This window comes from Gymnogyps californianus, chromosome 2 (genome assembly GCF_018139145.2).
Source record: "Gymnogyps californianus isolate 813 chromosome 2, ASM1813914v2, whole genome shotgun sequence".
Lineage (NCBI taxonomy): Eukaryota > Metazoa > Chordata > Aves > Accipitriformes > Cathartidae > Gymnogyps > Gymnogyps californianus.
The window spans coordinates 145,020,257-145,047,489 of record NC_059472.1 but is presented as its reverse complement, the minus strand read 5'-3'; the positions used below and the strand labels follow the sequence as shown (position 1 = coordinate 145,047,489).

At 39.4% G+C, this 27,233-nt stretch overlaps 1 protein-coding gene across 2 annotated transcripts in view; it reads left to right on the top strand.

The window, feature by feature from the left end:
* RSU1 (Ras suppressor protein 1) overlaps positions 1-27,233 on the top strand; it is a 118,049-nt gene that overhangs the window by 12,593 nt on the left and 78,223 nt on the right. For both annotated transcript variants that reach the window (XM_050915648.1, XM_050915649.1), the window contains exons 3-7: positions 2,061-2,111; positions 18,107-18,227; positions 21,978-22,096; positions 23,607-23,689; positions 23,960-24,074. In XM_050915648.1, the coding sequence (XP_050771605.1) occupies positions 2,061-2,111; positions 18,107-18,227; positions 21,978-22,096; positions 23,607-23,689; positions 23,960-24,074 (489 nt within the window). The remainder of the gene's footprint in view (positions 1-2,060; positions 2,112-18,106; positions 18,228-21,977; positions 22,097-23,606; positions 23,690-23,959; positions 24,075-27,233) is intronic.

Here is a 27,233-nt window from a genome sequence, read left to right as displayed (position 1 = left end):
TTCTCTTTAAATACAGTGGAGCAAGGCTGATTTCTTGTTGATGCTGGTGAGTCTAGGCAAAGCCTCAGGGCTCTAGAATGGCTTGTTTCTTAAGTTAAATGCAGGAAAAGATGGTTTTTCCTGGCATTGCTGATGTCAGTTTGGACCTGGCTCTGATGTAGATTAAGTTGCCTTGGAGCTGGAGATGTCAGACTAGAGCACTTCTCGTCTCAGGATGCCAGCTGGTAGGGTTGCCCTTCTGGTGGTTGTGTTGTTACGAGTCAGGCTTGGATATCAAGTGCCCATGAAATGTTGACTTTTGCTGACTGTCACAGCTGTTAAAATATTTAAACCAAGAGAAATAAATGCATAAGGAGTACTTAGGCATTTGTTTGCAAGCTTGTAACTATCTCCAGCATCTTCTCATTTTCTTGTGTAAATTGCATTCCTATATTTAGCTATATGTGTGACTAACCAGTAGTGTTAAATGGTTGCTTATGGTTCAGATGCTGATGTGCCTTTTATGTTTTAAAGCTTAGAGCTCTTCGTGGAGGCTGCTGCTCTTGCCTGCCCTTTAGTGCTGGTTTTTCTACAATACTCTTACAGACTTTCTCTGGGCTTCTTTCTCTGTCGTTCTGTTCTGCTTTGTGAGGTGGTGCAGGCAGTACTTAGAACGCTCATATTTTAGGATAAATTTAGGGTGGGTGCACTGTTTCTTCCTTTCTCCTCCCTGCCTTTCTTTCCTCCACAACCTGCAATTGCACAGGGAACTGTGGTGGTGCTTTTTTTTTTTTTTAATATCACTGAACTTTCTGATCTGTTTCTGCCTTTGAGTGACTGCTTTCATTCTCCTAACAGTTATATTTGCCTGTGGTAAGTCATGAGCTTTCAAGGGTTATCTGAAACAGGTTGCTATATCGGTAAGTAAAAGCTCTCCAAGCTGTTTTCTCCAACTTGCAATTTAGTAAGTATTGATTAGCATGGCCAGTTTTCACACATGCTCACCAGGATATCTTCATTCCCTAAGGCAGCAAGACCCCTGTGGGCTGTCTCTGGGCTAATGTTAGTGATGTTTGTTGCTTGAGGAAAGCTCTGAGGGATGAGAGACGTAGCACCACAGCTGTCCTTCAGGCAGGAAAAGTTCCCAGCTGCCTAGGAGGGGCAGCAAGGTAATTTCTAGAGCTGTTTTGAAGAGGCTACACTGGAAGTAAGGAGAAAGGTGTAGGGGAGGAAAATCTTTCCATTTTTCTAGTTCCAATAAAATAAACTTTTTACAGGGAGGGGGAAGATGTTTGAGAACTCCTTCAAGGTACAAGTTTCTCCTCTGACTATTTAGCATGTTTTTCTGATCAGATACTGTTGTCAATTGTGGGCTCTGGAGCATCTAGGGAAAGCGATGGTGGTGTGAAAGGTGGAAGTAGTCAAGAAGAAATGTAAAGGATGAACAAGTGTAGGGGGAGTGCCGGTCTCTGTAGCTGCCCTGTGCCCCACAGTCAGTTGTTCAATAAGGTGGAATCTGAGGGGCTTTGATCAATCAGATCATTCAGTTAATTTGAGTAAATATTGCATGTTGTCACCTGGCCATTTGCCATGCAGCAACGATGCTGGTCTGCTACTGTGCTTCGTGGATGCGAGGTTGTAAATGCAGCTATTGGTACTTAGCATTTAAATCTAGCAGTGACTTGATAATGACTTGGGAACATGTGGAAATGTAATTGCTTATGTGGCATGTATTCTGTTGGGATAAATGTTGGAGTACCTATCAGGTTTTCCTTGGGAAGGATTCAAAGGGTGGAAATGAGAAGGGTGTTTGTGTGCCCAGAACCAGACCTCTGCTGGGAGGCACTAGTACTTACTGCTCAAGTCGTGTTTGATGCAGTAACAGAAACGTGAAGTAAAGGGGCAGAGGAGTGGCTGGATATGTCCTTAAGTCTTGAGCTTGTCTTGTTTATTGTGACAGTGCACATGAATCCGGAGTTACTGGAGCGGAGAGAATAACTTGCCTCTTTTTTTAGCTGAAATAGATAGAAGCTCTCAGTTGCCATGTCCATAAACTAACTTCTTTCTCTGTTCATTTGCAGTTACGTTGTCTCATATCACACAGCTGGTTCTGAGTCACAACAAGCTTACAAGTAAGTATACTCCTGTCTTCAGACTTCATTACAGGCAGTTGAGCAATATTGAAAAGCTGACACTGCTAGTTTGAAATTTTTTTTTTTTTTTTTTAAATAGAGCGCAATGTCACTGTTAAGAGTGCTTCTTGGTGAAGCACTTCATTAAAAAAAAAAAGAGATTGAGGATGTGGCTTAGCAGCCATGTTCAACATGCCTTTCCAACTTCAATACAGATCTGCCACATACTGGAAGATCTGTAATTCTCAATCTTGTTACCAGTTCAGCAAAAAATCCATTCCCTACCATGGCTCTGAAGTCCTTATGTTTAGGTGAGGACTTTGGATGCAGTTAAAAAAAAATACAAAAATGATACAGTTTGCATTTTAGTAGATAGATAGATAATTTGACTGAAGCAAGTAAAAATAAATTACAGCTCAGCTGCATTATATCTATAACCAAACATGGGAGCAAGGCCAACTGAATGTGAGCTTCAGGCATGAAAATCAAGCAGTCTACTTCTGTCAGAAAAAAATCTTTTAAGTGTAAGTTGTGTCTTGCTTGTACTGCACACACCACCTTCAGTTATTACCTTGTGGATCCTACTTCTCATAGAAAAGAAGCCCGTAAGTGAGGTGTTGGTGAATAACATGTTATGAGAGCAACATAAACGTGAGACTTAGCTTAGTGGAGGCAGATATCAGACTGACTTTTACAAGGCAAAAAAAAATTTTTTTTTTTGTAGGCAAATGCTTCAGGCTTACCCATCAGTGTCTTGTGCAAAACGCTCCTGCTTCTTGGTTGTTGAAATACAAGCAGTTTCATTTCGTCTGATCCCTGTTACTGTGCATCTTCTAAAGAGAAGAAAAGTGTTGGTTTTGATTTCTGCTTGTCCTTGTCTGCTCTCTGCATGTGCCAGTGGATTTCTATCTCAACCAATCCTTCCCTTTTTGGAACTGAATTTTTTAAGAGTGCATGAAATGGGGAGGGGAATGGAACCACCAAAGGGGGTGCATGTTGAGGAGATGACTGGGTAGGTGCTTTGGCATGTACCAGGCTATACCCAAGGAAAGCTTCATAAATTGAGATGGTTTAAAAAAAAAAAAACAAACACAAAGAAAAAAACCCCAACAAACCAACCAATAAAACCCAACCTGTCAAACTCTAAACTAGTTGCTGCATGAGCTGTAAGATAGTATCTGTTATTTAAAGCGTATGTATTAATGAGAAAATCTCACTTAAGGCTCTGAGCATTTGCAGAGGATTAAGCATGAAGAACAAATGAAAATATTCTTAGATTCTAGCACATAAACACTTCTTCTCTGGATGCAGTTTATTGGGTGCTAATGTGTAGCTCAAAGGGTTTGTAGGAGGAGGAGGAAATAGATAAAATTATGGGCACTATGTGAGTGGCTGTGAGAAGTATGAATTAGTATTCTAGGCCCTGCTTCTGATTGTATAGTGTCCTCTAGATTGGCATCTTGCTATATGTTTTTCTCCCTATTGTAGTTTTCAAAGAAATCTCAATTTATTTATAAATATGGCCAGCAATTTCCAGGCATCTAACATGTAAATGATGACCAATGGGTAAATTCGTGGGCAAATTCAGGCAGGGAAAATCGTAAGCATCGCTATTAAACACACAGCTCTACCCCTGGTTTAGAAGGTCACGAAGTTACAAATGGCTGGAAGCTGAGAGACTGTTTTGGGAAAGCATTATGGCAAACTTGCTTTGGGCATATTGCTGTCTGGCATCTGTTGTCAGCCACGGATGGAGTTTGGCTACAGGGCCACCCAGCTGGTGGCTTTTGTATTTCCTCAGGTCACTGCAAGGAGACACCTGTCTCTGAATTTGAGCTGCTTAAAAGCTAGGCAGTTAATTGTGTCCAGCCACTTCAGCTTTCTCTGCAGCTTTTGGAGGGTTGTGGGCACCTTGAGATAGCAGTTCATTCTGCACGCCTCTGTCTAATGCTTGTGGTCAGACAACTCATCCAAAGTTGAGTACCTAGGACTGCCAGGCAGAACTTCTCTCTGGTGGCGATTATTTGCTCTGGTATCTTCTCTCTGAATGGCTGCTTACCTCGCACAAGGATGAAATGAGTTGTAAGCATTAGTCTTGGTAAACTTGACTATTCTTTCTCTGGGATTTGTAAAAATCCTACAACAGTTGAAAGCTAACAGACTTGCAAGGACTTAATCATCTCTTCCACGTGACACCTTACAAATCTTAAACATAGCTAAAGGGTGAGTTCAGCTGAACACACAACTGGCTGGGCAGGTAGCAGATATCTACCTTGCTCTGAGGAAGAGAAGACAGGCTGAAACTCCTGCAAGGAAACATGAAGTGCGGTAAACTTGGCTGTCTGAGAACTGAGCCTGGGGAGGGTGACATGCTTCAGCATGAGCACCAGAATTAAAAGCTAAGTGACTAACCTATGTCCTAGCTATGGGTCTTAGCTGTAGACCTGACTGGGGGAGGCAAAAGATACGGTAATAAGAGGTGTCCAAGAAGGATGTGTTCAGTCAGACTTAAACTATTCAAGAAAAATCCAGAGTACACCATTTGTTTACAGCAGTTTTAGTTTTCAAAATACTAGTTTAAGGATTGTGTTATATTAAATTATATTAAATTGTGTTATATTAAATCTCAGCTTTTAATTACTGCTTTCTTCCAAAGTAGCCCTTAGATCGGCAGGCTGCAAGTGTATCTGTTCTCTCAGCCAAGGGATTCTGTCAGCCTTTCTAATCGCTATGTTTGGGTTTCTTTTATGGGAAGGTAAAACCACTGCTTCTCCTGAGAAATAACTCATCAAGCCTGAAACTTACTATTCTTTCACAAATTGATGTAGACATTTAAATAGACAGCACACATTTTTAAAAGGCTAAATTTCAAGTTCATATTCTCGTATTTGACACTGTTGACCTAATCTTTTAAGCTATGTAATTAATTGTCTTAGCAGGTTGTTCTTAAAATGACTAGGAAGCTGGTGGCAGTGACACTTGACATGCTACACTAAGGTCATATTAGCATCTTATACTAGTTTTCTGCCATTTAAATGAGTGTTCTGCTTGCTTTTTTTCCCTGCTGTTTAGAGTAAATATGTCTGTCTGGAAGAATAAATACATGTAAAAACTGGATATGCCTATTTTTATGTGACCATAGTTCATATTTTTGCCAGCAAACTCTATTAAAAGTAAGTAAAGTTTCATTAGCAAGTATGAGGACTGCACTATTAAATCCATCATACTGCCTAGAATGTTTTTGTGGCATGGTTTTTATTAATATTTTTAGTATGCCATTCATACTGCTGGTGCTTGTGCATTTACATATCTAAATCATTATCAGAAGTACTTGAATTCACATTGATTTTTCTGGAGAATATTAGGCTGGATTTTTTTTCAGCTGTCTGGTGCTGTGCTAATGGAGGAGTCTTGAACTGGCTGCTTCTGCTCTAGGTAACTTCTGAAACAGTTGAGTCTGTCCTTTGCTGCTTGATGAGAACTTCTTATGCTTCAAAATCAGAAGGAAAACTAGGGGAAGCTAAATAGCTGCGATTCTGCAGTCTCATTGAACCAGTTGCTGTGTAAGTGACAAACCTCAGATGATTCCACTTTGGGGTCTCCTGTGACAATCCAGTTGAAAGCAGAGGGAGAAAGTGTATATTTGTGTTTTTTCTTAAATTAATGTAGGTGTATGAGCCAGTGTCTCCGTATATTGTACTGGGAATTTTTTGTTCCATCGTTTAGTGATTTAAAGCCTTCTATCCAGTGTACAGCTGAGAGGCAAAATTAAAGACAGTCATGCTTATGCTGTTAGCCTGCCTAGGTTGTCTGATCCTGACCCAGGTGTATTTTGAACACATTGGCTAACATCAAAATAAATGGATTTGAAGTCGTGACAAATGTTCCTCAAATTTGTGGGAATGAGTGGCTGAATGATAGAGATCTGCCCTTCAGTGTGGTGAATTAGTTTGGGTAGATGTGACCAAGTTGTCTTTGTTCCATGTCATTTGATGGTAGCTGGGGGACATACAGGTGACATTCACCTGCTGCTCAGTGGGATTGTTTTAGTGGTAGGGAATTAGGATAGCTGTGCTGGAGGGGTATGGAGGGAGTTGGAGGCACAAGACGTACTTCTGTAGAAACCATGCTTGATCAGTTTTGTCAATCACAAATATTGTTTCTGCATCTTCTGTGCAACAGTAATTTTTATGGGTATCCATTCTACTGTTTTGTGCGCTTCTACTTAGGACTGTTTCACCCAAGTTCAAGTGGAACGTAACTTCTCTCAAAGTCCGCAGCAATCTTGGCCACTTGCTCTTTCTGACACCCCCGTGCGGGATCAAAGTGAACTTAGGGTGTTGGTGTAGATCTGCATGTTTTGCAGGGCCAGCCAGCGTGCTTCCTCATATGCTTACATGTTGCTGCTCCATGGTTGATGCTGGGTGGCCCTGCAAAACATGCAGATCTGGGGTGGTCTTGCCAGTCGTGTGCTATGCTGTGCTTGGTTTCCAACAGTTTGGACTGTCATGAGGCTTCTGAAGTTTTGTGTTAAGGAATTTTTCATAGAAGTTCTTGAAATCAAACTTTGTCCTACTTTGTTGAAACCTCTTCGGCTAGACTTCGTGGTTTCATAATGGTTCCGGGGGACAGGTTGGGAATTGCAGAATACTGGATGTCCGGGGAGCCCAGGTAAGGGAGAGGAAAGGCATATTGCCAAGCTTGGCTGTCTTTTCTACTCTGGGACTCACCCCACGTCATTTCAAGCAGAATGGTTTGGAGCTCTGGGAGACAGTGTAAAATAGATCAGTGAGTATGAGGGTTTTTTTCCCAGCTGGGAATAAGGTTTGTGTATCACATTGTCTTGAGGGCTTAGTTTTTTTTATAAATTGGTTGCACTAGAACACCAAATGGCTGCCTTTGACTGGAAAAAAAGTACCTTTGCAGGCTCGAACTGAAGTCAGCAGGGTAGATTAGGCTTCAGCTTTTGGTCCCCTTATGCCACTAGATTTGTAAGTGAGCAATAATTGGAGTAGAATTAGCAACAGAGAAACTCCCATTTTTAAAGGAAACTGTTTAAGCATATATATTGTGGCTTATGCCTTACCTGACTTTTTTTTTTCCCTTGCAGATCAGCTTTTGTGAACTATTTTGCCATTAAGTATGAAGTGGTACTGAAACTTCTAGACTTTAGATAGCTAGGCTAACTCAAGGTATTCTCCAGCTACTTAAAGCATATACAAAATCTCACATCCTAGTATAGTCACGCTTAATATCCTTACTTGGTGTGCTGATGAAGTTTGACAATTAAAATCCCTGTACTACATCATGAATAGGAAGTATGCTTGAAGAGCTTTCAGAAGCTCAGGTTAACTGTTGTCCAGCCCAGGAGTGCACAGAAGGGAAGATGTGATTGGAAAGCAGGCTGGGATGTTAGAGGGTACTTCAGCATTGACAACAGGTACGAGTGCTGGTCATCAGTACATGTGCAACTATTACCCTGACAACTTGACATGTTTTATTTTCACTTATTTTTGGGATATGCTGTAGGGTTTTGATGACTTATAACTACTCTGACAGTTATTTGACTCACCTGCATGAGATGATTAATTGGCGTTGTAATCATTTGGAGGATCTAGAGATTCTAGCTTTTGTGTCATTATCTGATTGTACCTGGAGTCCATGAGTGTTTCTGCTGTCAGTGGAAATACCGGTATTATATGATTTGTCCATTAGAGGTCACTGTTTAAATATCTTTAGCAGTTTCTTTCGTGGGAAGATGCTTACGCTCCTGGTAGCAATTCAGCCTGCCTGGTAGGTAGCGGTGGACAGCACCTTAGTTTTTGCTGTTCTCCTCAGTCTCCTTAACCTCAGGTGATCCTGTACTCGCCAGCTTCACCGTATTCTTGTGCTGCCTTTAAATGTTCTCAAAAGTTGTCTGCTATTCATAGCTCACTCCTGATGATTTTTCTGTCCTTTTGTTCTTGTGCTCTGATTCCTTGCCCAATATTATCAAATGTCTGAATGATGAGAGATCAGAAACAACTATTTTTTTTTGTCAAAGCTCCCCTGTATTACCTGATGTCATGTTCTCTGTCCTCCTCTCCCTTTCCTCTGAGCTGCTGTCCTACACTGTCCTCTGCTCTTTCCACTGCTTCTTCCTTGATTCTCAAGTGTAATCCTTTACTCATCTTTAGTCCTTTCCTTTTTGTGAGGTGATCCATTAGTTTTTTGCTACTGGTTCCCATTTCCACACCTGAATTTTGTTTCTGAGTTCACTTTCTGATCCTGTCAGAATAGCTGTGTCTCGTTGATCGTATTGCTTTGACAGCCACACGGTCACCCTTTATCATCCTTGTGCATTTTGCCTTCTTCCAGCAGAGCAGTTCACAACTTTTCCCCCTTTTTTTTTTCCCCCTGCTCACACAGCTTACTGCTTCTTTGCTCTACCATCTCCTTCTAAATTGTCTTGCTCTCTGTGCATGACCAGCACAGAAGCTTGTCCCTTCATTGCTGTTAACCCTCTTGACTGTGTCCTTGATCTTATTTAACATGCTGCTAAAATCCCTTGGTGTCACTTTTATATTGGGGCATCTCCTTGATAAGTCACCTTTCTGGCTGTAGGACATACCTAAATGTATTGGAGGTAGTCCAAAGACAGTTGTCTTGGATCTGTCTGTCCTGAATTCCTTCCCAGTCTAGCTGCTTTGTCTTCTTCAGACTGCTGAAATGTGTTATGGTGTCTCCCACTGGTATTGTCTGACACTTCGCATTTTGCCTGGTATTAGGTTATTTATATAGCAAACTTGCTGACTTCTGGAGGGAACTAGATTCCCATATACTCTCTACTCTTTGTTGCTTCTTGTATTCTCCTCTACTTTGCTTCTGTCTCTGCTTCCTTCTGGTAGGTCATTCCACCCTGTTGTACTGACATGATATGCCCCAAAATGGTGCAAGCAAGCAATCTGTGTAGTGAAACTAGGGTTGTGTCCAAAGCACACGACTTCTGCCTGACAGTGGCCTCTCAACTGTGCTTGGGAGTGGTGCTTTAAATTGACTGTAAGCCTTTCATTTTTGTTATATATTTTGATTTGTTTTTACTTCCTATTTCTGGTGCAGGGATCTCTAAAGGGAAATATCTTTATGAATGCAGTGCATAGGGGGATGTGAGGAGGAGGGAAAAGGAGATCCCTATACATATGCCGTACTAAATTTGTGACATCTGAGTTCTGCACAAGTGTTTAGATTAACTACCTTGTTAGCTTTTTTCTTTTCTCCCTGAAAAAAACCCAAACCTTTGGTTCTGAGAAAGTACAGATGGTAGAGCATTTTAGCTTTAAATAATATAAATTTTGGTTTTAAGAAGCTTTGGGAGAATGAAGCAGAATATCTTATGAAAGTTTTGTGCTGTAATTGTATAAAGAGTGCATGCTGAAACTACCCCAATTTATGCATAAATTAAATTGTCAAAGTTTGTGCTGTATAGCAACAAAGTCAGTTTTGCATCATAAGTAAGCGTACGTACTAAATACAGGGCTAGACACAAATCCCTTGTCTTAAACATAGTTCTTCAGAAGCTGTTGTTCTTCTCTTATTAAAAGGCATCTGCATACATATTAACTCCTTTTTTGTAAGTCTCAATGTTTTCTGACATGTTTTAGTACAAATTTCTTGTGTCTTCACTTATCTCCCAGTGGCTTGAAATAGCTGTAATTTTTTTTGTGGAAGCCCCATATAAATGATCTTTCTCTATGTGTATGTACAGGCTGTAATGTAAAATTGTTGGAAATCCTCTTGCCAGATACAGACTATTTTGAAATTGGCATTTTCAAAGATAGTGAATGTTGCACAAGTGAACTCACTTCATTAAAGAGCTTAATTTTTTATCAGCTTGAAGAATTTACTGTCTAATAAGCTGAGTGAAATTTTTTTCTTGCTGATATTGAAGGACAGTGGTGAGAAGGTAGATTTTGTCTAGATTGAGGGGAAACTGGATTTAGTTTTGTATACTTGGTTTTGTACTCTATTTTCTATCTATTCTTTTTGTTCTTCTAGTAATCAGGTGTGTTGGTTTGAAGTGGATAATGAGACAGCATTTCCCTTCAGACCACTTACCCATCTGGCCTCTTACTCTTTCCATTGGTGCCCTGTGTCAAAAATACTGTAGAGTGAAATAACCCTTAGGGAGAAATAATTTCCTGATCTTTATCTGAGGATGGGCAATTTGTGGTAATGTGGTTTCTCTTGTCTAGGAGGAATATCTGCTGTAGCTGGAAATGAAATGTATAGTCAGCTGAAGCCTGGGATCAGCTAACGTAGAGGCGCAGGGAGGACTCTGTACCATACAGACTCAGAGAAGTGGCTTTAAGTACTGGCTATAGGGAGCCCAAACTAGGAGGGAGTTTAGTTCGTTTCCAGCTCTGAGGGCTGGAACAAGAACATCGTGTGTAAACACATGTGCTGACTTTGTTTTTGAGCCGTGAGCTTTTTGACTGCAGCCTCTTCCTGCGTGTGTGTTTAGAGGACAGGCTGGCGTCTTCGATAAACAGTGTCAGCATGGCAGTCTGTGATGCTGAATGGGGGGAAGAGTCAATTAATCCAAGTAGCAGTGAAAAATAGTCCTACGGGAGTTCTTAAAAACATTTCAGTGGTATAAAAAGTGTAAAATACTAATACTGTCCAATAAAATGAACTGAAATTATAGACTATTTGTTAGATACAGTGAAAGCAGGATTTTGTAAACAGGCATTGCTAAGCACACAAGTAGAACAGTATTCCTGAGTAAGAGGCTGAAGTGACCTTAACCTGTGAGGGGTAACCTGTAGTATCTGTTCAAGACCTGGTGTTCGGGGCATCTTTGGTTAGTCTCTCTTGTAAACTGCAGAAAGCATGTTAAATAGACTGAAGTAAAGAGAATATTGACGGAGGGGAAGGTGAACATGCTGAACTTCAGCTGGTTTGATTTAACTAAAGCCAGCTACTGTGCAGTAGTGTGAAACTCTGAAAAGATCATGCTTAAACAACTTAAACACCTGAAGGAGACTCATGGAGATTTAGTGAGACCATTTGCAATTGCATTTGGTGGAAGCCTAATAATAAATCTCAATTTAACACTATCAGCTAAAGTTCTTTAGTCCTGCAGAAGTTATTTTCTTAACCATTCCCTGCTGTTGAAATATCAACACATACAAATGATCTGACCTGTAACAAGGGGATGTAGCCTGTGTTCTTCAACTTTTTGCATGGTGTACCACATATTTTTTTTTCTCCTGACATAAAAATAAGATAGCAAAGCATCTTGGCTGAACTGTGCACTCCTCACAAAACAGTTATTGAAGCTGAAGATGCTGTGGTCCATGACCATACTTGCATGTCACACTAATTCAAAAAGCTTGGCTAATACTCTGTTTTCTTCAAAATTATTTGTAGAAATGAAGGGGCATGTTTATATCCACATTTTCATACCCATCCTCACTTGAACAGTACTGTTCCTTACTGCTGTAAAAAAGCTAACAAACGTAAGATTTTTGTAAGCTATTTTGGTGTGGTTTCAGTTCTTTGCTGTTAGGTGATTTATTTTCATCCTAGTAATCCCTTCCTAAGGTCAGCCCCTGGTTTCTAGTATCCACTAGCACTCCAAGCTCTGAAGTGCATTTTAAGCTTTCTTCTCAGAGCAGAACAGATTTGTCCTTTGTCTTCACTAGATGTCACTTGATTCCCAGTCTCTTCTCAGCCTTTCTTGTGCTCACAGCACTTCTCCTTAGACTCTGGCTTCTAAATTAAAACTGTTTATTGATAAATTGCTTTGTTAGCACAGTAGCACATCAGTGAGCTATAGTATAATTTAAACATGTTCATAAGAACATTTTCATAACTGCAGTGCTTCTGTGGATAATTGCAAAAAAGAACTCTGCTGGTTTCTGGAAAGAGCTGAAGATTAAAGAGACAAGTTTGGTTTTAATGTTTTTAGTGTGAGGAAGGTTAGTATGCATCTTTGGAAGAGGGTGGAGGGAGGGCAAAAGGGGAAACTTGAACTACATAATGTGTAAATTAAGTACTGTATGCTTCACTTGGGATCAGGATTCTCTCCAGTTAACTGCCAAGTATGATATCAGCATGCCTATGAATATTTAAAATGAATACTGTTGTGTTCTCCCTCTGCTAATTCTTCTTTCATTTTGGTGAAGCTGATTGCTTCTCTCTCAGTATAACAGAACCCTTGTCAAATTAATCTAAACATGACTCCAGCTCTATGAGTACAGTTATATTGGATGCACAGAATGCATTATATATTTAGTATTCTAAATTCTTCCTCCCTCATGAAATGTGAGTAACATTTCATGTCTTTATGACCTTTACTCTAAGGGATCCTTACTCATTAAAAGTTCCTGTTCACACTAACTGGATTAGCAACAGTCTGCAGAACTGGGTTTATTATATTGTATAGCCCACAGGTTTTACATTAGGCTTAAGAAGTAGGTTCTTGCTCTTGGCAAGAAAACCTTACCTGGGATCTACAGTGGACTGATAGCACTCTCAAAGGTCTGTATTCAGTTCTCTTTACTGTGTCTGAGTCTTGACCAGCTTTTAAGTGGAACAGTTTAATGAGAAACTGGCATAGTCTTATAAATCTCTTCTCTGCCAAGTAGTGCTACTTTAATAGCTCTTCTGGATAAATATTCCCTTAGAACCTGTAAAGGTTTGGAGTACTACTGAACGTCATATTCCTAGGTACTGCGAAATTACTTCATTAACTAAAGAAACGTTCTGAAAAAGCAGGGATTCTGCAGCTTAAAGCTTCTAAAGATGTGAATGCCGAAGAAACTAATCATGTTTTAAATAAATAAAATTCTTATTTCACTTGATGTCTGATTCAAACCCCATTGAATTCAATGGGAAGTTTTCTGTAGCCTTTGAATCATATTTATTGAGGCGATCATAAGCTTACTCGTGCACAGTTTTATGAATAGGCAGGTATTACAGATACCATTTTCCAAGCAGCAGTGGGACAATGTTTATTTTGAACATTCAGTGTTAAGGTATAAATGAACTGAAATGTTTAACTCGGTTTACATACCATGTGTTCCTCTCATGGAGACTTACATTTTTACTAAGTGATTTCACTTGTCCAGTTGGGTAGTTTATTGACTTGTCACGTTTTTCATCTGAGCTTCCTTGTCTAAAATGTTTTATATTTTAGTTTTAAATTGTAAAGGAAATTTTGATATGGGTCTCTTAAGAGTGTCTTCAGAAATGTTTGATTTAATGTTGGTCCCTACTAAATACAAAAAAATCAGACTAGGTTTCATCTTTTAGATGAAAAGCAAATGGAGACTTAATCTTGCAAACACCTGAGTTTGTTTACTTTTAAAGTTGTGAGGATTCCTGTTGTTTTCCAGTGCTTCACAGAAGCTTTAAGAGAAATAATCCTGGAGATCATTTGCAGAAAAAGAGACTTTCTGAAGCCTGTGCATTTTCAGCTGTATGAAGGGCCCTGCCACCACAAGAGGAACTGTATTGAAACCTAGGTGAATGATTAAAGAGTGGCAGAGTGGAACTGGAGGGAAAGAATGCACCTCCTTTTCCATTTTCTCTGTTCTTCTTCCTTTGTCAGAGGCTGGGTATACAAAAGGAGCTGGATCTAGATGTCAGTTCTAGGTAATGGTGTGAAACCACTTGACTTCCCGCTTTATGAGAAAGCATTACATCTGAGACACTTAGCTCCAAGCTGCTTTTACTGATTTAAATGTTCTTAGCATGTTGCTCTGCCTGATAGCTGTCTTGGGTAAAAGGTCCATCTAACCCAGTATCTGTTCTCCAACAGAGGGCAACATCAGACCTCTAGTAAAGATAGATGTCTAGTGTTGGCTTCTGGTTCTTGATGTGGTGAGAGAACTAAGGTCCAGATCCAGCATACTTAGGTGTCGAGTTATATAGGCATTGAATAGTAGCATTTAATCCTTCTTATGTATGTTTTGGAAATCATATCAGAACTTTTGAACAGCTGCTGCTTATGTAGGAATAAAGTGTCATAACTTGTCTTGAGTGAAAGACTGCTCTGATGAGAATATATTTTAGTGCCTAAAGAATTGCCACTAACTTCAGGGCAAAAAAGAGCATATTTGTTTTTAAATGCTTTGAAGTATAGCAAGATGCCAATCCTTATTTTCAGGAGCACGAACAAAGACCTCTTATTGCTTGGTGTGCAGCCTGTAGACCCTCTCTCTCACACTCAACCAAACTCTTGAAATGAAGGTGAAGTCTATAGCTGTCATAGTGAATCACTGTATGCAATTTCCAGTATTGAACAAGGGGAAGGAAGCTGTTGCTGGTCTTGTGAAGTGAGACTTAATATGAATGGGGCTTCATGATGTGACTGAAGCTTCACAGGAGAATGCAAAGGCATGGGGCTGCCAAATTTTACTAGCATTTGCTGAGGGGGAGTTTAGTTGTTAACGACACTGGGCAGCAGATGGTCTTAGAAGAGTTGTTAAGACACTGTGGATCGTACTGTAAATATGTGGGTGAATGGAACCAGGATGCTGACAGTTCACTCTCACAGCTCATCATGAGAAGGTGACTCGAGTGGAATTCAGTATTGCCAGAACATGAATTTCTTGGTATTTGGCAGTCTGCTATATATCTGGAAAGAATTTTGCAACATAACAGTGGGATGGTAGTCAGGACGCACTTAGTCGTGTAAAGTTCAGAACAGAGGACGTTATATGCCTAGTCAGCCTTGCTTGACCACTGCTGATTTTTAGACCTGAAGGTACTGAACTTGTGCAGTTTAGCTACAAGACCAGTATTAACAGGAGTCAATTTTGGTCTTCTGTTTTTCTTTGAATCCAAGAGAGCATTCATTCATATTACAAATGGATCTGAATTGTTGAACCAGAAAATAAGCTGTTACAGGAAAAACTCCTCTCTCCCCTACCACAAGCCTGGTCTTGAGCTACTTTTGTGTTTTTCCTTCTCACGAAATACCTCCCGTCTCTCCATCCAAACAAAAAAATACAATTGCTAAATTTTTAGCCTTTTTCTCATCTCAGCCTGCTTACCCATGCAACTTTTAGTATGACTTGAAGAAAATAATGATATGAAGTATCCTAAGTGTGATTCACAACATGAAATACGGTATGTGGGAATTATACAGGTATATCAGAAACTTAGCGGACAGTGTACACGGACACAGCTGCTATTTTTCACTAGGGACACTTACTCACACCTGTGCCCTGACAAAAGAAAACCAAATTAAAAACTTCTGATAAACTAGCTAGTGGAAGTTGAGTTTTTGCCCTGTGTTTGCAAGTGGGATGAGCAGGTAGAATTTGAGACTCTTCAACTGTGTAGTAACTCATTGAAACTAGGGTTTTCTTTGATGCTGTGATCTTCAGTGCAAGTGTAATCTTAATGAACAAATCTCTGGAAGCTGTTTTCTTCCTGTCTTGATATCTAGGTGTCATCTTTTTCTGGGTAGTTCCATGGGGTTTTTTTGATTGTTTTGTGTTTTTGTTTGTTTGTTTGTTTTTAAATTAAGATGACTGTTCACCTTCTTCCTTGAAAAGATTCTTCCTCTCTCCACAGTCTCCTAGCTTAAGTCAGAAGTGAGATACAAGCTTAAGAATTCATTTGTTCTTGAGGGGGGAAACAAGCTGGTTTGGACAGGTATTTGAAAGGACACATCCACTAAATCAGTGTTGCTAGTTCAAGGTGGCTCAATTACTGGGTCCAGCTTTTTGCTTTGATGTCACTTATTGTTTGGACTCTGTCAGGCTGCTTGGAGGGTACTTGTCCCCATCTTGTGGTCTGTTTGCAGATGCAGAACAGCTTTGCTGCTACTTCATGATGCAAGAGGTCATTAGGTAACTAAATCCACTGTGAATAGAACTGACTAAATGTAAGGTGCCCAACACTGATTCAACTGAAATGCACGTCAGGTATTGCTGGCTTTCCTCGCATGAGGGTAGCACTAACAAATTGCCTCTGTAGTCTGGCCTCACAGCAAGATCAAAAAAGTTTTGGGGGCTTCCTGTCTTCGTAGTGATACAAGTATTGTCCTTGGTGTAAGATGTACTTTTTCAGTTGGCTTTGAGAACTTTCAGTGTCTTGGATAATAGCTTCTTAATTTCTTGATCATCTTGTGATGGTTTTCAGCCTGAATAATTGACATACAGAAATGACATGTAGGCAGCCAAGCTGACTGTAGGTTTGGTGAGTTTGGCCTCCTGAATGTCAGGATCTTGTTTCAGTGTTCCCACAACAGAGCTCTGCATTACATTTAGCATAACTTGTGATGTTAAGTTGCACTGTTTTTTCTAGGAGAGTGTAATCTCTTGTACTGTCCAAAAGGCCAAAACCTTCAGACCAAGTTTTTACTAACTGCATCAGCCGTATAACTTCGGGAGAATTGCATTTGGTCTCAGCATTGTTTAGGCTTTGACTAAAGTAAAACCTGTCTTAGCTAGTACTTCTGATTCCTAGTCTTGCATAAACATAGTATCTATTTGAGAAGAGCAGGAACACTGTTTGCCAGTCCATTGCATCTCATCAAAGTCAAATTATAAAGTCTAATTTCTGAAAGGAAAACATTTTAATACTGGTAATTACTGTTCTGGTGAAATATTGAAGCTGGAAGCAGCTGAATTATGTCAATTAAAATCCTCTGTTAACTTCTGTTAGGGAATAATTTCAAACAGTAGTAGTACACTACCCTTTACTTTCTGAAGGCACATAATTCTTGCCATCGAGTGGCAGATACACATGGACCAGTTGGAAAATACCACAAAGGGAGTGCTTTTAAATCTTCTGGTTTGCCTTAATGACTTTATAAAAAAAAGTCTGCTAAAAATCTCCTGCAATGAATATGACCCTCAACAGTAATATTTATGTAGTGTAATTAGAATGTTTGTTAGGGATCCTGTTATTGTTCACAATGTAATTAGGCTTATAATCTAGTAAATGTGACATACTATAATGTTCTGCTTTGTAAACATTGACTCCATTTTAAGACTGCGATTGCCTCATGCCAACAAATAAAAGAAAATCATGGCCTCATAAAAACTTCTAATTCTTTAGATGCGCACTCTATGGGTTCCTGATGCAGTCAAAGTTGAGACTGAACCAAGGTGAATATTGAACACAGGTGCAAGCTGCAGTGCAGGTGGTTTGCCAACCTCCTTTTTTTGTAATCCTCAGCTGTCTGCTTAAATCTCACTAAGTTTAAGAGGGGAAAGAGGCAAATCTGAATAGCTTTTTAACCTCATCTGCACAGGCATATTCATATTGTGCTTCTGCCTTATTTTTCATGTTTCTAGATAATCAGATATTGATTTGTTGGTAATCCAATGTAGCCATATATGTGTATTGGTCAGTTAGTTATTCACTCATGGGAGGTAACTGAAAATGGGCTTGGCTGAACAGTTCATCTTTTAGGGCTGAACTTACTTTTGTAAATTTTTTTGTATCTTAAATGGACTTGGACTTGGATACTGGATTATTTAAGCAGTAAGCAGAATGGGCCATTGCTAAAAATGAATTTTTATTTCATGTTTGCTGTTAAAGACCCTTCATAAAACTGTTGTCTTGGTGTAACTACTTGTATCATTCATTTTTTCAACTCAAATAATAAAATGATCCAAGTCTCTTGGGCTCTGCTCTTTTGAGACCTGTGTGTGCTACACCAACTCAGAGGACGGGCTGCTTCTCTTTGTTAGTCTATGAGAGCATTTGTTGTCCTTGTCTCTCTCTGCAATGGTCTTTACGTTAGTCAAAATATCTTACAGTACTGGTAGTAATTTTCTGAAGAGTACAAAGTGACTGCTCCAGCAATGAGAACAGATTCCAGATAGGAGGCTTTTTTGATACAAACTTTGCTTTTATTGCACTAGCTATTAGATGCTATTTCTACTGTCAGCCACTGTACAAACAGAGCAAAAGACAGGTTCTAGCAGAGCATCTATGGTCTAGGTAGCTTACTCTAACTGCAGTCTCTCACTGTGAAAACTTTCCCACAGCTGTGCCAGCAAACATCGCAGACCTGAGAAACATAGAAGTGCTCAACTTTTTCAACAACCAGATTGAGGAGCTGCCTACACAGATTAGCAGCCTTCAGAAACTCAAACACCTGAATCTTGGGTGCGTATCTTAATGCAGAAATTTGCTGTAATAGAGGTACTGTCAAACGTTGTCACAACTGAACCTGGAACTTCTTATTTTTTGCTGTTAAAGTTTCTTTTTGAAAGTGTTTGTGAGGATAACTTGGCAATTACGGCTTCAGAGTGTTTAGCTAGTGTCCTGGATAATCAGATACTTAAAAGTGATCAAGCATTTACTCTGGTATACTGATAACCCTTTAAGGGCAACAGCAACTCACATTCATCTAATACTGAAGTCAAACTTAACAATTATTGAATTTTACTTCCCTAGCAACTGTCTCTTTAATTCTGTGGTTGCTGCGTAAGAGCTAGGCTCTATTTTCTGTTCTAAACAAACCCAAACAACCCAAACAAAAAGCTGAATGCTAATTTTTTCCATGTTAATTTAGGACTTTAATTCCAAAGTCCCAAATCTGGGATTGAAGAAATTTTTTATTTCTATTAAGCCTGTAAAAGAAGCAGCAAATCTTTAATTGTGGTGTGCCATTTAATTCGAAGAGCTACTATTGACTGAATTTGAGCCAGAGGCATTCCTGTTAAGTGTTCAGATACTATATTCCAGTAGAGTTGGTGATACTTTATAATAACTGCAGTTGCAGAAGGCTTTCTTGAATTATTAAGAAAATAAAAGTGAAGCACAGAACCTTCTTAAAACTAACTGGGCATATTAAAGTGTAACTACTTAGTAAAGCACTAGTAGGGATAAACTTTAGCTTTATAGGCTTCTTATTGAATTTATAAAATACAAACATTCTTTCTAACTTCTGAACAGCTTAAACTGAGGGTTTTTTTACTATTTTAAATACCGAATGATTTTGGCTAGGCTCTGTGTACTCTGCTTTAGATACTTTTGTAAAGTGCTGATAATTGAATTACATCTTGAACTGTTGGAATGCCAATAAATGTTTTCATGATGATCTGTCTTCTCTGGTCTTTATTTGGTCACTTTAGATCTCTAGCATGCCTTAATATCTGTTTGAACCTGGAATTACTATTCAGAGCAAATATTAATTCATGATTAGGATTCTATATATCTTGGGGGTTAAAGCCATATTTTTGGAATGGCATATGGAAGTGTTACAGTGTCTGGAGGGAGGAAGACGTTGGGCTCTTTCCATGGATTAAAGCAGTGACAAGTGTTGGTGTAGTTCAAATACTGGTCTTCATTAATGGAAAAAATGTAGTGCAAAAGTCCACTTGGGGTTAAGACCAGCAGACATTTAGGTCTGGAACCACAGTTCCCACCTTCATGTGTCATGTGGCCCAAGATCTTGTAGATTAAATGCTCTTCCTTCTTAATCCCCTCCTTACCCATAATCGTTAGGCACAGGATTTACAGCCCAGCCTTAGCTCTGCAAAATGGGTTCTGCTTCAGAGGTCCTTGGAGTCAGTGAAGAGGAAACTGTTCTGCCCTAGTAGTTTGCCGGGGGGCAGCCCAGAAACCCTCTTGTCATCTGCAGTGCACGTGTACACACAGAGCATCAAAACAGCCCCCTGGGGGAGAGGGGAAGCTTCAATAAGAGCATAGATTATTTTGGGGAGGATTTTGGTGCGGAAGGGTCAAGTGGTGGGGTGGAAGAGGGAAGGTGTACTGCTGCACTGAGAGCTTAAAAAAAAAAAAAATTTGGAAGGCAGATGTGGCACGGTTTCTGTGGCACGAGCTCAACGTTTGAACTTCTGCAGGGCTGAATAGAGCTGGGCAGGGACTTTCAGCTGGTTCTTTTTCCATTCCAAAGAATAGATACCATTCTGCCTGTTGTCAATAAGGGAGAACACTCTTTCTCTCCCTGTTCCTTACTTACAAAAGGGAAGGCTGTCAGGGCCGCTTATTCTTTTTACTAGTGAAAAAGGAGCTGCTTTCTTTAGTCCTACTTGATATAAAGAACAGTTTTAAAAACAGTGACGAGTCTGCAGTAGCAATAGTGGAGAATGCCTTTCTGTATTTTAATAGCTACTACTACAACAGTAAGACTAGGTGCATGTCCCTGCTGGGACTTCTTATGGGGGATGAGGAGGAAGAAAATTTCATCTCGAGATTAGCTACAGAGAGCTGATCTCTACGGGTTCTTGTTCTGGTGGGGCTGGCTTATGCAAAAGTGGGAGAGGAAAGGTGAGGTTAGTATCTGAGAGTCTATAAAAGAAATGTTGTATGTGCTTCTCCTGCCTTTGCTCACATGGATGTGTAGTCATCATGCTTAGTCTGGAGGTGCAGCTGCTTTTGTGTTTAATTCAGTGGCCAACAAACTTTTAGAAGATGGGCTTATTAAGTGTCCTACAGATGTATTTCATAGTATTTATCACATAGTATAGCTCAGTGTTTGACAAAGATTGCATGGGGGAGGGAAGGCCCTACAGATTAGAGCCGAAAGTCTTGATTATTTTTGGGTACCCAGCTTTGTCAATACTTCGACTTGAGTTTTCATAGTTTTTAGTGTTACATCATGCTTCATACATTCATATTACATCTTGACTTCAGTTGTGGCTATTGCTATTTATCATTTTTGCATCAGAAGGAGAGTCAAATTCAGAATATGATTAGAGATAACACGTGAAAGGTTTGTTTCCAGTCATCACATAAGAATAAAATCCAGTTCTTCAAAATGGCTACCTGTACATGCTCTTCCTGAAGATCCCTATCTTCTCTGTTTCACTTTCAAACTCAGTTGACAACCGAAGCAAGATGCATACATGCAAGCTATATGTTTGGTGTACATGCAATAGGAACAGTATGAATAATAAGCTGGTAGTTCTTTTCTGTTCATATGATAAGCAGCCAGAGCTCTAGCTTATACACAAACAGTAAGGTTCAATGAATATAGTCTCCAGCTCCTTGCCTTTCTTCATCGTTGCAGCAGTTGTAGTGATTATCTGGATCACCTTGCTCGAGCCCTTTGAGGTCAGAGAGAAGTTAGTTTTCTGTAGCTTGTCTGCTCCAGGTTATCAGAGAAACCTTTTCCTTCTGTTAGCTTTCCCCATGTTCTTCTGGCTGTTGCTGGTGGGAACTGCTATCCTAAACCCTCTAAGACTGGCTGAATGAGCTGTATTTAGACTAAGCCTCATCGATCAGAGGACTGCCCATGGCAGGGGGGTTGGAACTAGATGATCTTTAAGGTCGCTTCCAACCCAAACCATTCTATGACTGTGACTGACATTTTATTTACTTCATGCTCCATGTGCATCAATAGTTATCTAGTGACACAAATTTGCTGTTCTTAAGAAGGGGTTTGAGCAGCAGTTATCAATGAACATAAATACCGTGCAGTTGAGGTATTCCTCTTTGTATTTGGTACCATAGTGAAGAACTATGTGGTAGGGCGGAATGGCAGATGGTCAAGATGACGTGCAAAAGGGTAATTTGTAGTTTAGCTAGAAGATAGGTCATCTACCAAGGACCAGCTTTCTCCATGGCACACTGTTTATGCTGGGCGTAGCACTGTGGCACCTCTCTCCCTCGTGCTTCATGTTTCACGTTGGCTGTTGATTGACATAACAAACGGGATCCCTTGCAAGTGCATAAATTTTGGGCATATTTATGGGAGTGAGAGTTAAAAAAAGGTCTGCATCGCAAAAGGCTTGCTCAGTATCTTGTAGCATCAATCCCTTTTCAAAACAAAAGGGAAGCTTGGTGTAGATTACATTTTTTAGAAATGAAATTCTTGTTGCCTGTATTACGCCTACTAGATGAAGTGAATACTGATGTCATGTTCTGTTTTTTCCTCTTTACCTACAGCATGAACAGATTAAACACCTTGCCAAGGGGATTTGGCTCTTTACCAGCTCTAGAGGTTCTTGACTTGACTTACAACAACTTAAATGAAAATTCTTTACCAGGAAACTTCTTCTATCTGAGTAAGAAACTTTTCTAAAAACTCTACAAATCTTCATGATACGGTGCTTTGCTTTCTGCGGTTGAAATTTATTTGATGGAGACCAAACTCCAACAGAATTTTTCTGATATTTATGTTTTTCTTTGAATATCTCTTGAATATTTCTACATAGCTCAGCAATATTTATCACTGATACACAGTCACTTGACACCATTGGACATGAGAAGACTTGGTTAGTAATGGTGTATTAGTTTTCTTCTGAGTAATATTTCCTTGGGTTCCATACTCAGTTAAAACTTCATGGAAGCTTGCAAGCCTCAGGGGAAAGTAAACTGTTTTGCAAGGCAACTGTTGTGTGTTGTCTCTGGAAACAGTTGTGTTCCTGATGGTTCATTACTAAAATAGTTTTAACAGCACATGGATGTTGAAGTGTCCAGTATGTTAAAAAATATGCTAAGGTTACAAAGCTTGGCACAGGAATGGTAGAGCTAAGCTGACCTTTGCACATGTTAAAAATACACACTCAGAGAGTTAAAATAAAGGTATTGTAATGCATATGTGCAAAAGGGCTGCATTATGGTTGCCTAAGCAACTTGAATTCTGGCACTTTCTGGATTTCAGTGATTCTGCTACCTTACTGGTCTTTTCAGTGTACGATGCTGAAGTGGCTTCAGGATCAGTGCGTTTAGCAGCAAAAGTGACAGGCAAGGGGAGAGGAAGGAGTGCTGCTGTCTGAGAGATTTTGTGATTGTAACCTGGCAGAGGGAAATTTTTAACTCAGCATTATTAAAAATGGTCACATTTAATGAAATGAAAAGAGGAGGAGGAGTAAACTGCGTAAGACAAATGGGATCTCCTCTCTGGTGGGGAGGAGAGGTTTTGCTGACCTGACCACCTTCATTCCCGCTGCACCCAACAGTTCTTTGTGAGTCTCCATTTTAATTTTTTTTTCTGAACTGTCATGTATACTCATTCAATAATAGCAAGCTACATGGTTGTGCTGGGTCATCTCTTCTGTGAATTTTGTAGAGACTAAGTATGGAAATTACAAATTATGCAATTTGAGTCTTCTGTATTGCTCTCTTAAGGTCTCTTTCCCAGTGTTAGGCTGTGCTTTCTGTAGAGCTTAACATAGATGTGTGTTTGTCCAAAAAACTCAGATGATTTTTTTAATGTTTGTTTAGGATGCAAATTGATTTAATAAATAGGAATTGGGGGTAATAAAGAGTAATGACTGTATTCTGACAGCTGAGCATTGAGACTATATGCCAGAACCTGCCAGAGTCTACTATTATAGAAATTGTTAATTATGCCAGTCCTTTTGAATATAGATATTTTCCTGAACTCACCAACAATACAATAAGCCAGTAAATCTAAGTTTGACCTGCTTGTTATTATTGTGAGCCCTGGGTATGTCAAAGGCTTTTCACCAAGTCAGGATTATTAATCAAACCTGACTCCCTTTTATTGATTAGACCTCAAATGGTTGGGTTATATGCCACCCTGTTTATATATTGCTATTTAATTTGCAGCCACCTTGCGTGCACTCTATCTAAGTGACAACGATTTTGAAATCCTGCCGCCAGATATTGGGAAGCTCACAAAGTTGCAGATAGTAAGTAATTTATCTAAATTCTTGGAAAATCAATTCACTTTTGCAACGCTTGTAGGAATAGAACCTAGTCAATTTGAGGAGTAGTAGGGTATGTTTGCAGGAATAGACCACTACACCTGGAACTGTTTCTTGTTTACCAGCAGACACTTGTAAATAAATTGGAAGAACTGAGCATTGAGGAGAAAGGTGGGGGCAGAGGGAGCAGAGTTCTGTTTTAGGCTGCTTTATGGTAACCGAAAATTGTTCTGACTACTTTATATTCACTCTTAGCTGAGTCTTAGAGACAATGACCTGATATCACTGCCTAAAGAAATTGGTGAGCTCACTCAGCTTAAGGAACTTCACATCCAGGGAAATCGTCTTACTGTGCTGCCCCCAGAACTAGGTAAGATTATGGATGTCCATTTATTTATTTGAATAATAACAATAAAGATGCACTATTTTTCCTCTGAAACGAAACCAGTTGTTAAACTCTAGGAAATGATTATGCTTAAGTCGTCATTGCTGCTAATATTTACTTTCCCCTGAGAAACACTCACTTTTTCACTCCTACTGGATATGCAGGAGGGGCCAGAAGATGATGTGTGTTTGGTTTTATTAGTTTTTTACATGTTACATTTTCCTTGTGCATTAGTACACCTGACTGCCAATTTGTACATACCATCTTGCTTTATATAACATATCATAAATATTGGATCTGCAAAGCTATTCTTGTCTCTGGCTGGGTTTTGGGAACACTATTTGGATCAGCCAAAATTATATTAAGCAAAAATGACAGCGGTATAAGTGGCTTTTTTGTGACCGTTCCTGTAAAAATGGAAGTTTGATCAACTAGAGTAAAATATAGCTAAATTAGAGGAATTTTTTGTTTTTCTGTTTCAGTAGCCTACCTTTCTTAGTGAGTTGACAGCTCTTTCACTTAAAGCAGTGGAGCTGATTGATGTACTTTGAATTTGTGATGTTGGCCATTTAAATATGATTACAAGTGGCTTCTTTCAACCTATAAGGTAGAGTTTTTCTTTGAAACTTAAGTAGTGATGTTGCTGAATTTGTATTGCAGAATTCCATTTTATGTGAGGGGCATTAACTTCAATAGAAGTAGTGCCTGTTTGCCCCAAGCCAGAATTTGGTTTCAGATCTTTTTAAAGATTGTCATGAAATAATTTTGTTGGGAATAATGTAGCTACATCAATTACCTGTTGTTGAAACATCTGTTACACAGGGTTTATTCCTTGTTTCTTGTTATTGTGGACTGTTATGTAGGGAAGCTTCTTTGTTTCTACTAGTACCTTCCAAATAATAGTTCCCAAAACTCAGAAAGATAGTGACTGAAGTTAGCATGATAAAGCAAAATTATTTGTTGTCATTAGAACTTGCTTCGACCCATTAGAGAATGTGGCAGCTGTGTGCATAAATGTGACAGTCTGCAATGTGTGCTTTTTGTTTTATACAGCAAAGGAAAGTGTCTGGGTTTTTTTCTGTGAGGTGGGGGAAGATGCTTGTTTTGACTCTTATTTGTTTACCCGCCACAGTTTTTTTGCCTTTATCAATCTAGTGGACTATATGATGCTGAGTTGGTTTTTTTTGTTTGTTTTTTTCACCGTCTCATCTGGTAGATGAAAGTTGCTCTCGTTTCCTTAATTTCAGATGTTTATTCCTTGACACAGGTATACTTTCTTTAGCTTTTTGTCAAAGTCATATTTATTTATAAAGTCTCTTTCAACAGCAATAACATTTCTGAAGCATGTAGTATCCGTAAATGTACTTTTATGTAGCTTCCTAAATTATAGCCTTGGTTTTTTTCAGAAAGTGGAAGTTAAATGCTGCACTGAGTCTAACCACCTTCTGTGGCTAATTAAATGTTCTAAAACATGCTGCTGCCTTACAAGCATACCAGCAAACTCACTTTAAATAGTTTTACCATCATTGTCCAAACCAAATGGAAACGTTTGAAACAAAATTCTTGATGTTTATTTTGCACTGACCTGCACAACTCAGGATGGCCAAGGGAGGCATTTCTCCTTTTAGTTAACATTTGTTTGCATTATAGAACAATATCACAATCTGGTAGAAAAAGGACTTGTACTTTTGCCCCGCCTGATCAGGATGAGGTGCATTGACACAGCTTAAGTCCTTGTCACCTCCGTTCTTTATTACTCAAATGCTATTCTATAAATTATACTTTTCTCTTCATGTATTAATTTCCCAATGTTTCATTTTATGGTCTTACCCAAGATCCTTATTCATGATCAGTTGGCGTAATTTCTGTTGCAGTCTATGCCATATGTAGCGCTAGAACTATCTCAAATATTTAAAATTAGCCTAGATTTTGGGGTGCATTTCCAGAGAACATTACACTGAAGTCTAGATTTGTAACTTGTGCAACTTGCAAGCATATTTACTGTGCAAAGCAATGTTCTTGCTTGTTTATTAAACATCTAGGCAAACATTTAGGGAATGGATTTTAGTAAATGAAGCACCAGGCTGGGCTTTGGAGGGCTTGTTTGAGATCAGGTAGGAGCAGGCCACAGGCAAGCATGAATCTGCTGAATGATGAGAAAAAGTCACTTCATCTTGGCAGCCCTGTTTTGCCTTCTGCAAACTAGGGCAATTTAGAGAAGCACGCCTTTGCAGACAGTTTAAAGTCTACCAGTGAAAGGTGGTATGCGAGTGCTACACCCTAATGAATGGACTGCTAATTCCATAGTCACCATCTGAGGGAAAAACAATTTTATCTGCTTTCTGAGTTCTCCCTCCTAAATTTTTAAAATTGAATTATAATGTAAGGAGAACTATCCAAATACTTGTGCTGTGCATGTTGGATAAATAGCTTTTCAATGAGCAGGTCCTATTTGCAGTAATTGGAGGTACTGCTGTTCCATTTAAAGTAAACAATCTTTCCTTTCTCATTATCACTTCATAATTAAAGGTGCTGAAGGCTTTTGATTGGCTTAGTTCCGGCACTGGTGGACAGCAATGAGTCATTAGACGTTCATTTACCAGGGAGATGGGCACAATATAAACACCAGAATAAAACAATGTATTTGAACGGGGAGAAGGGGAGGAGTACGTTAAACTGGTTTTTAAAGGTAATGGAAGTAAGTGCAGAAGAAGGCATGGAGAGTAGGGTATGAGAAAAGGCCACAGACAGGCACTGGGATCACAGTTTTGGAATGGAAAGAGATACCAGTAAATAAAACCATGCAGTCTGCTCTTAATTTCACCTGATGTGATTGAGCGTGGCACGCGCCAGTAAGAGGGCTGGGGGAGATCAATATTATTCTCCTCTGTGTTTAGCAGAGAATACCTATCACTAATTTAAGACAAATATTCTTGCCCAGGAGGAAAAGAGGGGTCTAGAAGAGCGCACTGGTGCTCTGGGTGAGGGTGCTTTTCTGTAAATACAGTACATGTGAGTGATGAACGCAGGAAATGGCCGGGAGTAGGTGGGTGGAATTTGCAGCTTGTTTTTATCATTTGTCTCTCAAAAACCCGTTCATGAGGAATGGTGGTGGGCAGTCATATATAAACTTTAAAGAAGCGC